Source organism: Acinonyx jubatus, chromosome B2 (assembly GCF_027475565.1).
Source record: "Acinonyx jubatus isolate Ajub_Pintada_27869175 chromosome B2, VMU_Ajub_asm_v1.0, whole genome shotgun sequence".
Taxonomy (NCBI): domain Eukaryota; kingdom Metazoa; phylum Chordata; class Mammalia; order Carnivora; family Felidae; genus Acinonyx; species Acinonyx jubatus.
Genome location: NC_069385.1, coordinates 61,695,077 through 61,710,429, shown reverse-complemented (window position 1 = coordinate 61,710,429; position 15,353 = coordinate 61,695,077). Strand labels below are relative to the sequence as shown.

At 36.3% G+C, this 15,353-nt stretch overlaps 1 protein-coding gene across 11 annotated transcripts in view; it reads right to left on the bottom strand.

Moving 5' to 3' along the window:
- Nucleotides 1-4,706: 4,706 nt before the first annotated feature.
- The window catches only part of USP45 (ubiquitin specific peptidase 45), a 73,836-nt gene continuing 63,189 nt past the window's right edge, over nucleotides 4,707-15,353 (bottom strand). For all 11 annotated transcript variants that reach the window (XM_053222431.1, XM_053222433.1, XM_027057211.2 and 8 more), the window contains 5 exons: nucleotides 13,058-13,718; nucleotides 11,331-11,428; nucleotides 9,601-9,687; nucleotides 7,429-7,582; nucleotides 4,707-6,837 (listed from right to left, as the gene is read on the bottom strand). In XM_053222431.1, the coding sequence (XP_053078406.1) occupies nucleotides 6,707-6,837; nucleotides 7,429-7,582; nucleotides 9,601-9,687; nucleotides 11,331-11,428; nucleotides 13,058-13,718 (1,131 nt within the window). In that variant the 3' untranslated portion in view covers nucleotides 4,707-6,706. The remainder of the gene's footprint in view (nucleotides 6,838-7,428; nucleotides 7,583-9,600; nucleotides 9,688-11,330; nucleotides 11,429-13,057; nucleotides 13,719-15,353) is intronic.

Sequence of the window (15,353 nt, the reverse complement as noted above, 5' to 3'; positions counted from 1 at the left end):
TTACCCAGATTTTTTGCATAGGGCCTGATACTCAAGTTTGTTTCTTTGAGAAACGTTCTAATCAGAGAAACTTCTCTCTGAAACCTCATTGCCCTACTTAAAGTTTCATATGTTCTTAACTTCCTGTAATCTATTTCTCTAGTTAAAAGTTGAAGCAATTTTCTGGTATGGTTCCTCCCACCCCCATCTCTGCTAATCAGCCAGTCAGCATACTGCTTATCATACAAGAATTCTTGCATTTGTCAAATGAGCGAATATTTTGAACAACCCCAATATAGGTCAATCATTTTGGAAACCCATTGCCAAATAAAGATAATTATTAAATATCTCATATTTTTTTCCTTGTGCCAACTTAAGACATTCTCGGCAATCACTTTTGGCCAAACCAGGAAAAGAGTTTCATAGTCCCATTTCCCTTTCCCTCACCACTATTTGGGATTTCCCTGTAATGTTATGACCTGTAGGAGATAACACACATATATATATATATGTATTCCAACACCAAACTTTCTCGGAATGTATTTTTGTGGTTAAAATGTCTGTCTGAGGGGCGCTTGGGTGGTTCAGTCGGTTGAGCATCTGACGACAGCTCAGGTCATGATCTCAAGGTACCGTTTGTGAGTTGGAGCACAGTGTCAGAATCAGTGCTGAGAGTTCACAGCCTGGAGTCTTCTTCAGATTCTGTGTCTCCCTCTCTCTGCCCATCCCCTGCTCATGCTCTGTGTCTCCCTCTCAAAAATAAACATTAAAAATTTTTTTATAAAAAAAAGTGTCTGAGCAGCTGTCATGTATATGATCTGCTTCAGTCTGGTCATTCTGCACCTTGATCAGAAAGTGCTGAAGCAGCCACCATCTTGCCAGTCCTGGCAATCTGCTATTTATGACTAACAGATTAGCAGACATTGTAAATTACTTTTTAAATTAATTTTCCCTGTTTGCACTATATGAAGTAGAAAATTCAAAGGGAGGATATGTTCACGTTAGTACTTTGTATTAGTACTTGTGGAATCAAGTTAGCCTTAAGGTTAAGTGGAAAAGTTAAATGAGATGTGGAAAAGATACAGAATTAGGAAGTATTCCTATCATTCAAGATATGAATCTTTAAGTTCTTTAAGATTCTTTAAGAATCTTTAACTTAACACTTTAAGTTCCATATAGCATCCATCTTAACATTTAAGAATAAAATTATTTAAAGCTATGGTATATACATATAATAGACTATTACTTAGCTTTAGAAAGGAATGGAACTCATACATATTACCACACTGGTGAACTCTGAAAAGATTATGCTAAGTGAAACAAGACAGCCCATGGGAGACTTACTCTTTCTTACTTATCCTACCCATCCCTCTTTGCAATTAGGCAGGGCCATGTGACTATTTCTGGCCAATGGGTTGTGAGTGACACATCCAAGATGAATTTAACGGCTGGTGCAAGAATTTTAATGCTCTCTTCCCCTGCTAGAGTGGAGAGACCTGGTGTTAAAATGATAGAACCACCTGATAAAAGCCTGATTTACAAAACCACCAGTTAGAGGGGAGCCTGGGTGGCTCAGTCAGTTAAGCGCCCAACTTCACTTCAGGTCATGATCTTGCAGCTTATGAGTTTGCTTTCCATTGGGCTCTGGCTGACAGCTTGGAGCCTGGAGCCTGCTTCTTGTTCTGTGTCTCCTTCTTTCTCTCTGCCCCTCCCCTGCCCACACTCTGTCTCTCTCTCAAAAATAAACATTAAAAAAGTTTTTTTTTTAATCACCAGTTGGAAAATAGTTGCCTGTGCAGATTGCCCAGATTCATGGAGGACTTTGGGCGAGGAAGAAATAAACTCTTCTTGTGTTAAGTCATTGGGATGTGGAGTTATTTGTTACTGCAGCAAAATCTACACTATCCTGATACATATTGGAACACAAACATTTTGGATAATTCTGCTTGAGTGCAACTTAAAAAATGTATGAAAATAGCTTCAGGGAGGTCCATGAAACTCCGAAATTACATACAAAAATCTTCAGTATGTATTTTTCTGAGATAACTGTCAAGATTTCCCTTCCTAGCCCCTACACTGCCATTAGCAAGAATGATGACAGGCCCCAGAATTAAAACCTTCCTTCTCCCCCTACTCATAGCTTCCCTTTGGGACTATCAGGACTAATATCATAACACATTTTATCCCTAGAACATCTTTCATCCACAGACCTTAACTTCCATATGACTCTGTAGGTAATGTTACTTTTCTCCATATCATTGATTATTTGATATATCTTTTCTTTATTCTTTTACTTCCTGGGGTACCTGGGTGGCTCAGTGGTTTAGCCACCAACTCTTGATTTGGGCTCAGATCATGATCTCATGGTTGTGGGATCGAGCCCCATTGGGCTCTGTGCTGACAGCACAGGGCCTGCTTGGGATCTCTCTGCCCTTCCCCGCCCCCTCAAAATAAACTTTAAAATGTCTATTTCCTTACTTCTTAGATTTCTGTCTCTTGTGTTCAGTGCTGTATTTCCAAATGCGTACCACACAGAAGGTATTCAAAAAATAATCAAATTATTGAACAAATGAAAGATGGTCTATTGCTTTCATCATAATCTCAAAGAGTTTCATAACCCAAAAATGTTTAAATTCAAAATAGGCAAACAAAATATATCCTAATAAATTTTCCTGTCTAAATAATCCAAACATTTTGAGAAACATATGAAAGGATCAAGACCCACCCTTGGTAAATATTGAAATTAGAGTGAAAGTGACCTATAATAAGATTTTGTTCTGAAATAATTTCTAAAATAGGAAGGATATATTTTTTTAATTTTAATATTTATTTATTTTTGACAGAGAGAGAGAGAGAGAGAGAGAGAGAGAGAGAGAGAGAGACAGAGCATGAGCGGGGGAGGGGCAGAGAGAGAGGGAGACACAGAATCCGAAACAGGCTCCAGGCTCTGAGCTGTCAGTACAGAGTCCAACGCGGGGCTCGAACTCACAGACCGCGAGATCATGACCTGAGCTGAAGTCGGACGCTCAACTGACTGAGCCACCCAGGCGTCCCGTAGGAAGGATATTTTGAATATAGCTAAGTTAGCAAATACACTGCTGATAAATAAAATATTATCGATAATGTGCACTGCAAAAACTCCAGGACCAATTGTGAAACATAAAGAATTTAATATTTATTATGCATTTTTATAAAGTAACATCAAAATAATGCTCAATAAGTTACATAGTTATTTTCTAAAAACACCGCAAAAAAAAGTATAGATAAAACACTAGGAATGCTATATAACCAGCATTATTCAAAATTAAAAATATAGCCAACTATCTTTTAAACAAATTTGAATTGATTTCTACATGAACCAAAATATTTTCATATCTAAAAATAGTCTTTCTTAATGCACTAGATAATATCTAAAGGCTCAATTTTATTGCACATAACGTAGTTTAGGCTTATTTGATCAGGTAACGTGCAGACAAGTCATGAATATGAATTTAGAAAAAGTAGGCAGAATGTTATTTTGTACTATAAAAATTAGATGAAGGTGATACATTCTACAGCTTAATCTTCAGGAAATTTTATTCAGCTATTGTTTAAAATTACTGGCTAACTTCATCACACACGTGAGCTAAGAGCTGTCATATTTGGTAAGTTTTGTTGGAACATTCAAAACAAGAAAACAGGAATCAACTACTCTTAGGACTGACACCAACTACTACTCTTCCTGCCACCCAGAAAGGTGGGTTTTCACATCTGTTTTAAAACATTAAATAACAAAATCTTAAATACAGACATATATTTGGTTATGTCAAAAATATTCACATAATTGGCACATAATCAAAATTTTACCATTTTAAGCAGGAAAAACCAGGGGAAACTGGGGTTAGACATACCCTGTAAACCATTTTCTAAATAGAGCTAATGAAATTTCTGTTTTACATCTGACACTCATTTGGCCAAACACTATGGTAGTTGTTTTGAGACTCTGTAAACATTTCTCACTTATTTGTATGGTGTCCTGAGGTCATCTAGAAACTATTGTTTCAGTAGCTTCAGTAGTTACAGTAGCTTTGCAATTCAGAAACCCTGCAGATGTGCATTCAGAATCTTTAGAATAAACATGTAGGCCCATGTGTAACTTAACATACTTTTCTCTATTACAAATCTGTCTTTAGGAAATTCTTAGGTATCAAAATAAAATTTATTTGGTTACCAGCAGACCCTGAAAAATATTCATGAACTCTAGGCCAGAAAAAAATAGGTTTCAGACTTAGCGCTTTTACCATGAAATGAAAATAAAGTATCGTCTTTGCATGTTACTTCTGGAATAATGTCTAAAACATACAGAGGCCTCTCCATTTTAAAACGTTAAAATAGTGTCAGCACAGTGCCTGATCCATAGCAGGTGTTCAAAAAATACCTACTTAATGATTAAATGTGAAGTTAAGCATAAAAACTACTACAGCACCTGAGTACCCAGGTAATATTCTGAAGCTACAATGTATCTCAATGAAAAGTCAGTCTTCACTGGTACTCAGAATAAAGCTCAATAGGTCTCCTCTTTGATAAATACAACACTGGTGCATTTCCTGGCATCCTATTAACGAAAAGAGGACAAGGCACTTTCCCTGATTCTTGCCCTCGGCTATCATTTACCATCTCTGACTCGGCTATGTAAGGGATGAAACCAACAAGCAACAAAAAAGAATGCTCTTGTTTCTTTCCTATCCTTTCTCTTCCTTTTTATCTTTCTTTCCTTCTTTCTTTCTCTCCTTTTCTCTTGTCTATCTCTCTGTCAATGAAACAAGAAGCTAGTGACCACCTAATGGAAAACATATGCCTCATAATGGTATCTTTACTTTTGGGGGAAGGGATAGTAATTGTCATTACCAGTATGGCTAACTTGAATAAAGAGATTTAACACATATTTTCCACAAAAAAATTCACTGCTCTGGTACTGAAAACTTCAATGTTAATGGATTACGATTAAACATAAAACTCTGTTTAATTTAGACAGTATAAACTGATTTTTACAGGACACAACATGAGTTTGCAGATTAATTCATAAAGCTATATTTCTCCATCATTTCAAGTTAAAAATCAAGAAAATACTACTACTGGAACTTCAATGCCCAAAAAATAGAATTTGTGCAATGACATTTTTAAGCTCTGAGTTTTGTATATTATTACCATCTTTAACACTAATCACAGTTCCACTCATTTACATATGAAAAGGCAGCACCGGTGAACTTGATAATGTTCTACATACTTAAATGTTAAGAAGGGGCAGAGGCTTGGTTAAATATTTCCACACATAATCTACAGCTACTATTCCTATCCTTCCTTCCCAAGAGGAGAGTGAACTAGAACTAGGCACTTAGCCAGTAGCTGCCTGTAGTATGATTTGTTGGCACTAATAATTAGGATGCTTGAACCATGCAGTTATGTATTTTGATTCAGTAATGTCAGACCCGAGTGGCCATTACTTTTTAAAATCTTAAGTCTAATAAGTAATAGTAATATTTTCATACCAAGTTTTGACAGCTTAATAACTTGTATTCTGGGGTGGAGGGTGAACTACCACATTTTTGCTATTATTTATTTAAAATCTGAAATGCCAACTTTATACCCCATTACAATAAAAGCTAACCTCACTTGAATTTATTAATGATGCTTGTTGAAGACAAAGAAAAGTGATCTCAAACCCAAAACCACGATTAATACTTACTGACCTACAGAACTAGAAAATGTATTATATTCCCGTCAAGTATAATGACAATATAATTCTCTATCATTTACAAATATAATTTGGTAATTTATATTTCAAAAGCATCCAATGATCCCATATGGATTAAAAACTTCTATTTACCAATTCTGCATGTTACAATGATCAATTACATTTTGACCTTGGCTAATTATATGCAAATTTTCCTTAACTCCATCATGAATAGGCTGCAAATAATATGTTGATATCTTTCAATATTTTCAATAAGCTAATCAAGAATTTATTTGTAAACCCCTATTACTGAAGCTACTGTGGGATCTTTAAATGGTTGAACCACACAAAATAAGACGAGGTCACTATGCCTACTGTGTAAGTGTATGTTATAGCAATGTTTCCCACATAGTGGTATACATACATGGCTAGACAGCCCTGAGGTGATTTTCAGTGGAGTGCTACATGAATGAACAATTTTTCTTCAGTAGTTATGTATTTATTTTAATGCTTATTAGAAAAAACAAAACTAGCACATAGAATGGGGAATACGCTCAAAACAAGGCTATGTTTAAAAATGTAACGCTAAATAATAAGGTTAAAAATAACCAGTAAACAGTACATACAGATGAAATGGTATGTGACTAACATTTGGTAAACACTGTTTTAAGGAACAATTTGATTGGCCAGCATTATTTCTGAATTCTCAGAGTAATAAGCCACATTATAAGGGGGTTTCCTCTAATACTGCAGATTCTGGTTTTTTTCCAGGACAAATTTTTCTTTAAAAACATGTGTTCACATTTATTTTAAGAATATACATATGAAAGCACTGAGTAAATTTAATTTACTTTAAAAGGATTTGCCAGAAATGGTAAAAATCTCCAAGGGCATTTGAGGGACATGCTAATCCTACAGAAAAGACTACAAAGGCACATTGCATATTATGTTATCATTGCAGCATTTGAACAAAAGTGATCTAAATAATCATTACCATTAATTATTAACAAATAATTATAATATTCTTTCATAAAAAAGAAGGTATGCTTGTGCACTAAGTGCTCTTGATTCTGGAACCACTTGCACATAAGTGTCACTAACATGGACCCACTGGTCTGCCGATTCACTGTCAGGTTCTTTCAAATCTAACGAAACAAAAAGAAGTATCATTTTACAATAAGTATGTTTTTGCTCTACATTCTAAACAACAACACATTCATCACACAAACTGTATTTACCTAACGCTAGATCTTATTGTGTACGTTTCTTCTTGTGTTAAACATCTTCCAAAATGAACTTTCAAAGCATTAATATAGTATCACTTCACTTTAAATATCTAGTGAAATATTAAACTTTTAGATATTTATTTGCTCAAGGAAAAGAATTATTCTCACTGAAATAGAAAGAAAGAAAAAACAAAACAAAACAAAGAAAGTTTGCTGATCCATAAGCAGAGCCTGCAAATTTTCAACCCCAACTCTATTCTGAGGACCTGGTAGGTCTTCAAAATCTTTTGGTGTTGTGTTGTGTTAAATAAAATGCCACTACACACAATGACTTAATACCCTGAAGAAGGGTACAGTCTTAGGATATTTAAAGTTCTGTAAGATTATCTAAGTACTGTTAAAGATATTCCTCACCTAACTTTAACAAAGCGAATCCACTGGAGGTAATCCATGAAACAAAGAATAAAATTCATTTGTTTTTAAGAACAATGTAAACTTAGGATGGCATACCAGGTACATTTTTCTTTCCAGTGATATGCTCCAATAATTTCCTGGAGGGTGCTCTCACTTTCACATAAGCCGTGTAGTGACCTCCTCTCATTGAGCCACTGTGTTCCACTACGCCATAGAGACCATAGAGAACTTTATCTCCCACATTTACATTCTTTTAGACAAAGAAAAAACTGAAATTAGTAATATCTAGTGAAATATTATAAAAAGGAAAATTAAGTCAAACGTATATCCTGCTTTAAACTAAGGAAAATGCATTGTTAAAACTACAAAGAGATATGTTTCCACATGTATTAGATTGGCAAAATGCAAAAGTCTGACAACATTCTCTGTTGGCTGGGCTGTGAGGAAAAGAGCTCTCATACACATTGCATGTGGAACGCAAAGGGGTACAACCTCTATGCAGATGTATTTCTTGTAATCTAGTGAAATCACAAAGGCATTACTCTTGGATTTATCAGTCCTCTTAAAGGTTTCTATCTCACAAGCAAGTAGGAAAAACATAAAAAGATATGTTACTGACTAATCATTACTTTGACTATTAACTGCAGGAATATTTGTAATACCAAAAAACTGGAAGAGCACCTGGATGGCTCAGTCGGTTAAGCACCCAACTTGATTTCAGCTCAGGTCATGATCTCACTGTTTTGGGATCAAGCCCCATGTTGGGCTCCCTGCTAGCTCAGCATGGAGGCTGCTTAAGATCCTCTCTCTCCCTCTGCCCCTCTCCCCTGCTCACTAGCTCTCTAAAAAGATATTTGCCTTTAAAACAAAACAAAACAAAACAAAACAAAACAAAACAAAACAAAACAAAACAAAACAAAACCGGAGACATGAGGATATAATGCACAGTACAGGGAATATAGTTAATAACACGATAACAACTTTGTACGGTGACAGAAGGTAGCTAGATTTATTGTGATCACTTTGTAAAGTTGAACCACTAAATTATATACCTGAAAATAATGTAATATTGTATGTCAACTACACTTTGATTAAAAATAAACTGGGGGACTCCTGGGTGGCTCAGTCAGTTAAGCATCGGACTCTTGATTTCACCTCAGGTCATGATCTCACAGTTGGTGAGATCGAGCCTGGCCTTGGGCTCGGGCTCACTGACAGTGTGAAGCCTGCTTGGGATTCTCTCCTCTCTTTCTGCCCCTCCCCTTGCTCTCTCTTTCAAACAAAGACTTAAAAAAATAAAAGTAAACTAGAATAAACCCAAATAAATGGGTCCCCATTAAATTGGGGACCGGCTGAATAAATTATGATGCGGTGACACAACAGAGTGCTACATTGCTTGAAAAATGCAATGCAGACTATCTCAAAAAACTGCTATGAAATAATCTCCAGGATATGTTAATAAGGTAGAAAAGGGCACTTGGGTGGGTCAGTTAAGCGTCTGACTTCGGCTCAGGTCATGATCTCACAGTTTCTGAGTTCGAGCCCCGCATCAGGCTCTGTACTGACAGCTCAGAGCCTGGAGCCTGCTTCAGATTATGTGTCTTCCTCTCTCTCTCTGCCCCTTTCCTGCTCATGCTGTATCTCTCTCTGTCTCTGTTTCTCTCTCAAAAAATAAATAAATGTTAAAGCTAGGCCCCAGACTATTTGGGAATACTCATTAAAAAAAATAATAATAAGGTAGAGAAAAGGACACATATCATAAGCTGTGATTATTTAAGACTGAAGGTGCACATATACATACCTATCTGCTTATATTTTTAAAAATTACGGAAGAATAAATAATTTTTAAATGGTTATCTATAAAGAGAGGGAAGAAACAAGTGGAATGAACATGGAGAAAAGCTATCCTTGTTTGAATTTACCTTGTTTTATACATTGATCTGACTTTGGAATTATGTATTTTATGTAATGATTAAAAAAAATTTTTTTAATTTAAGTTAAAATTTAAAAGCAATCCCTAAAATGAAAATTTAAAAATTCAACAAGTGAATAATATATTCCGGTTGGCAGCATAATCATTTAGAGAGAAACCACCAGAGTCACGTCAAACGAGGAGCCAACTTGAAGTGGCTTTCAGTAGCCAATTATGGAACAATTAAACTAATACATTAGGCCACGAATAAAAAGGGAGGAAGGGAGGAAAGAATGGCCTAATAATTTTAAGCATATTATGTGCAAGTCAATTAAACATCTTAATAACATACTAACCTTACAAGTAGCAGAACAGAATGGTGCCAAATCAAGAATAAGTGGAAAATCAACATGTCTGTTTACTTTTCGAAGATTCAAGCCAGCCTTAAAAAGACCAAAAGAACAATTTTTTAATGCAACAAACTTAATTCATCTACATCACTATTTGTTAATAAAACCAAAAGAGGAATTCTAGAAGTCAGTTTTTTTAATAGCTATGAAAACTTGACTAATGAATAGTCCAAGACCCATAGATCAGTTTTGGACTAGTCACTAGTCTATAAATACTTCCTTTTGAGGGCATGAATTCTTTCTGTAAGTTCCTAAATTGAGATGCAAATACCAAATATAAAACAACTGTGGTATATCATGAAATTAGCGTCTAAGATCTGACATGCCTCTATCTTGCTTACACAGAGTAACTGCACATAGATACTCTTCATTAAAGGCATTCTGATACAATGAGACATGATACACCTGCTTGTGTTCTCCATGGACATTTCATTTCCCCCGAGTTTCTACAATCCTGGCTGTAGAAAATAAAGAATTTAATCTTTCAGTGGATATAGATGGGGGTGTAGAGAAAAATTTCTTCCTGCCCACCTGTAGACCACCTGAAATGTTGCAGATACATAATCAAAGCTCCTAATCTTTTCCCTTGAGATTTTTTTCATGGGTTTCATACTTAGAAAATCGTCCACCCAGGGGTCAGGTTAATATTCATTTAAGTTTTCTTCTGGTCTTCTGATGATTTGTTTTATACAGTTAAATATTTATCTGAAAATAGTATTGATATATGGTATAGAGGGAAGCTTTATATTTTTATTTCAGCTATTTTCCCTAAATCCGTTATTGAATAATCCACCCCCCAGGGTGCCTGGCTGGCTCAGTCGGAAGAGCATGTGACTCTTAATTTCCGGGTCGTGAGTTCGAGCCCCATACTGGGTGTAGAGATTACTTACAAATAAACTTAAAAGAAATAATCCACCTGCTTCCCAACTGATTTGAGATTCTTCCTTTACCATAACAAAAAAGCTTTAAATAGTACTCATGTTTTATTTGACAATTTTGACCATACCATTTTAATTACCATAGTTTCATTTCTAAATTGATATCAAAAAAACTACCCATTCTAACTTTTCCTAAACTGTTTTGCATTTTAACTTATTTATTCTTTCAGAGAAACTTTAAAATCATTATATCAAATGCAAAACAAAACAAGACAAGGCATTGGATTAAAATTTACAGAGAAAAACCTGACACATTAAAACATTTGGGCTCCCTCTCACTATAGAGTCCCTACAGAGGTGAGATCTGCCTTGCAGTCCTTTTTGCATTTAGTCCAAGCCCACTCACCCCTACCATTAGGATCATGAGAGTTCAGAGAGCTATGTGTACGTGGCTATTTCCCTGCTTCTAATGATTCTTAATAAATCCTATTTTTTATTCTCTCCCTCTCTCTCTCTCTCTCTCTCTCTCTCTCTCTCACACACACACACACACACACACACACACACACTCCCTTAGCTTCCTACCACATAAACTGCCAAATACAGTATTATGAATTAAACAATTATAATTAGAAAAGTCTTGTAAACTATTATCACTGAAAAAGCAGGTAAATCCCATATGACAAATTTTGAACTAAATAAATTACTGTCTAATCCTTGATAACAATTTACATGATGTAGAAGGGCTCTGAGAAACATATGATAAAATTACTACAGTGCTACTATAGGGTCTTTTACCTGATGGAATCTTTTAAGATGGAGAATTAGGTTTGCTGGAATAGCAGAAATGAGCAATTGCTTCCTGGCATTAGTATAAACCCCTTCTGCTTTCTTTTCTGTATAAAATATAATAATTTATTTATAAAATTCCATTTTATACATCATGTACCATATAATATAGTAAACATTTATAAAGGAGCATCCTACCATAATTTTGAAAACATGAAAAAAGAAATTAGACTCTGGTTACAGCATAGCTCCATATTCCTTTCCAGAACTCCACTGAAACAAAAGGGATTTTTTTTTTTTTAAAGCACACACTTACAAGGACAAAAGATAGGGGAAGTGACACTTGCAACAAAATTTGGGGAGCTGGGAAGCAGATGGACTAGTAGTGACTTATGTCAAAGCCCTCCAGCCAAAGACCACCAAAAACACACCTAGAGTTAAAAAAAAAAAGGGGGGGGGTCATTACTCATTGCAGAAAAAGGAGATCACGTATCATGGGAACCACAGGGCATTTCAGTAAGAGGTTGTTAGACAGTACTTGGGATAGGATTTGAATACGGCCAACAGCATATTTAATCTGGATTAACGTAAATTGGTACTTCTTCCTTCTCCCATCTAGACATTTCTTTAATTATTAGTGTATTAAGCATGTCTTTATTCTGATACTTTGACACCTGGGGCCTTGCTGACACCAGAGGGAAGGAGTCCGACAGAGCTAGAGAATTCCTAGACATAATAAACAATGTAAGAGTACCTTTCATACAAACCAATCCAAAGCCCATACCCAACCACCTCCTTTATTGGGCTCTGATACTCTAGGCCACTATCCACCTGGCCTAATCACACTAGGGCCAAGTACTACATAAGTGGAGACAGCCCCAATGCCCCAGAGCCCACTGAAATTATTGAAAACTAGTCAATCAGTTCTAAGCCTGTAGATCCTACCTTGCTGATTCCAATACCCTCCCTGGAAACTACAATAAAGGCTGTTGTCCATGTCTTCTCTCGCTCCTTCTGCCTCCTGACCACCCTGCTACTTCCCCATGGGGCCTGCCTGCCACAGCTTAGTGTGCTGGCTCCTCTTCAGAACTGTACGTAACAAACTATCTCTTCAGTGCCAACTGTCTCCGGATCTGTTGGCCTCACCATCCCTGAGTAATTATAAAACCTGCATTTTGAAACAGACTAGTCACTAAGAATCAGAGTATTCTCTCCATTTAATCATGGCTAGAGATGCACTAAAAAATTATTTGACAAGTCTTTTTCCACTTTTCTCTCTTCAACTAAACACATCTATTGCTAGCTTTGTAACATACAATTACTTAAAATCATCAAATTCATATCTTATGATAGGACTCCATACTAGATTGGTGTGATTTGTAAAGCACATTAATCTCACTAGTGATACAACTGTCTGTTCTAGGGAAATTTTTTCCGGAAAGATTTCAGAGAGCCAGTCCCCTGAAATGAGATTCTATGGTTTTGCATTTTCAAGGCAGAGATGGGTACTTCCTGTCCAATTTATTTCAACAAAAATCTATTTAAAAGTTCAGTCACAGTCTTCAGTGCTGAGGTACGACTATGCAAAAGACAATCCCCGCCTCCAAGAAACTTAAGTATGGAGACAAGTTTCTTAGTTTCCTTTATTTGGGATCTATAACCCACCTTTATTTGGGATGATAGTCACTATCATATAACCCATGAATACTAAGAAAAACAAAAACCTAAATATTTACCTGCAGAAATGGTTTCCTTTTGGTACTTCTGTTTCTTTTCAGTACAATTCTCACATAGAAGCTTGTTATTCCCCATTAGTAATTCCATAGATGTAAACTGGTAGAGACAGGACTGAACTGAGCATTCTTTAGAAGTAGTTATATAGCTCTGAGAAAGGGAAAGAAAAGCCTTTTGGGGGCTAGGAGACAACACATACTTCTCCTGTGATGAACACAAATTATTTGGAACATCTGGTGGCTTATTTTCTCTGTCAAGATCTCTATCTCCAGTTACAGTGCTGCTCAAATACAGTTCAGAAATAGCTTCAGCCACTCCCTCGTCACCGCTGCCAGTCTCCTTGGTGAGTGGCCGCTGGGGAGGGGGTCCATTTTTGTGCGCACAGCATCCACTTCTAGACCTCAACAGGACAGCCTGCTGAGAAGTACTTTCCGATTCTGAAGCCTCACTGTCAGCATCAGCACTACTTTCGGAAGGGCTGGCTTCTTTTTCGCTGCCATCAGTAGGGCTTTCGGCCAGAGCTGCCTCAGTACTCACGACGCCTGCACACACTGAGGAATCTCCGCTCATCCCAGGGTTTTCATATTCTCGGCATATGACGGCCACTCTATCTTCTCCAGATGGTAATTTTCTTACACATTTTCTGCCGTGAACTAGTTGATTCTGTAAATTGACAGTGTTTTCAGAGAAAAGAACCTTGTGACCTTACTGAAAATAAATGCCAGTAAGTCTTATTTATGCCTTCCGCAATTATCAGATACTTTTTCTCGTACCTCTGAAATCCATTTCCTAAATCTACCTGAACTACAATCGACAAAAGATACAATAACAAATCGTTCCAATTTAGAAATGCATCCTTATACAAGAAGCCCACAATAGCAGTTACTTATCTGTGGAGAAAGAAACAGAACTTTTGTAGAACAGGGCTGTGAGGGAGGCTTTTTTATTATAAACCTTTGTATATACTCTCTGTAGTCTTGCCACTTCAAGAGTCTTCTAACAGAAAAACCTAAATGTGATAATATATCAATTTGCCGAGTCAGTACAAATCATATTGCATTAAAAAAAGTTTTTAAAAAAAATGAAGCGCAAATTTAGATTGATTTCTTTATATTTTTATGAGGTAGGGGAGCCTGAGTGGCTCAGTCAGTTAAACATCAAGACTTTGGCTCAAGTCATGACCTTGTAGGTTTGTGAGTTTAAGCCCCATGTCGGGCTCTCTACTGTCATCATGGAGCATGCTTCAGATCCTCTAACCCCCCTCTCTCTGTCCCTCCCCTGCTCACGCTATCTCAAAAATTAATAAAAAGCCTGTAATAATAAATAAATTTTTAGGAGATAATTCAACAACCAGATATGTTCCTGGTAAAATAGAGGATCTAGACAATGGTGATTGGTGACTGGTGACATCAAAGATTACACTTCAAACATAATGTGCATCTTCTTTTTTTTTAAATATATTTTTTAAGTTTTTTAATGTTTATTCATTTTCAAGAGAGAGAGCGTGAGCAGTGGAGGGGCAGGGAGAGAGGGAGACACAGAATCCAAAGCAGGCTCCAGGCTCTGAGCTGTCAGCACAGGGCCTGATGCAGGGCTTGAACACACGAACTGTGAGATCATGACAGCTGAGCTGAAGTTGGAGGCTTAACCAACTGAGCCACTCAGGCAACCTATATGTTCATCTTCTTGATGGAAGGATACACCACCAGTTAAATTTTTTCTTGCCAAAAATCAAAAAAACAATAAAACTTGAACCTAATTAGGCCTTTAGATAAAAATGCCTTAGAGAGGAAATAAAGGAAACAGAGGAACCTGTTAAAACCATGGGAATGCAATAGCAAAACAAATTACTATTGAATGTGGGAATGTGAGAAACTGCTAAAAAAGAAAAAAGAAAAAAAAAAATACCCGATTTCTTCCACAAATATATTGCAAAGCAAGGGAAAAAAGGAGGGGGAAATCTATAATTAAAAGGGACCTCAGAGACATGCGATTAAGAGATGGCAATCAACTGCAATCTATAGATATTTTTTTAGATCCTAAATTAAAGCACACCTTAGAAAGCAAAAACAAAATGAAGTATTTTATGAGACAACTGCAGACATTTAAATAATGACTGGATGCTGGTACTATTAAGAAATTACTAATATTTTTAGATACGATAATGTACTGCAAGTACATCTTTAAAAATAGTATTCATGTTTTTTTAAGTTTATTTATTTATTTTTGAGACAGATACAGAGAGAGTGAGCAGGGAAGGGGCAAAGAGAAAGGGAGAGAGAGAATCCCAAGCAGGCT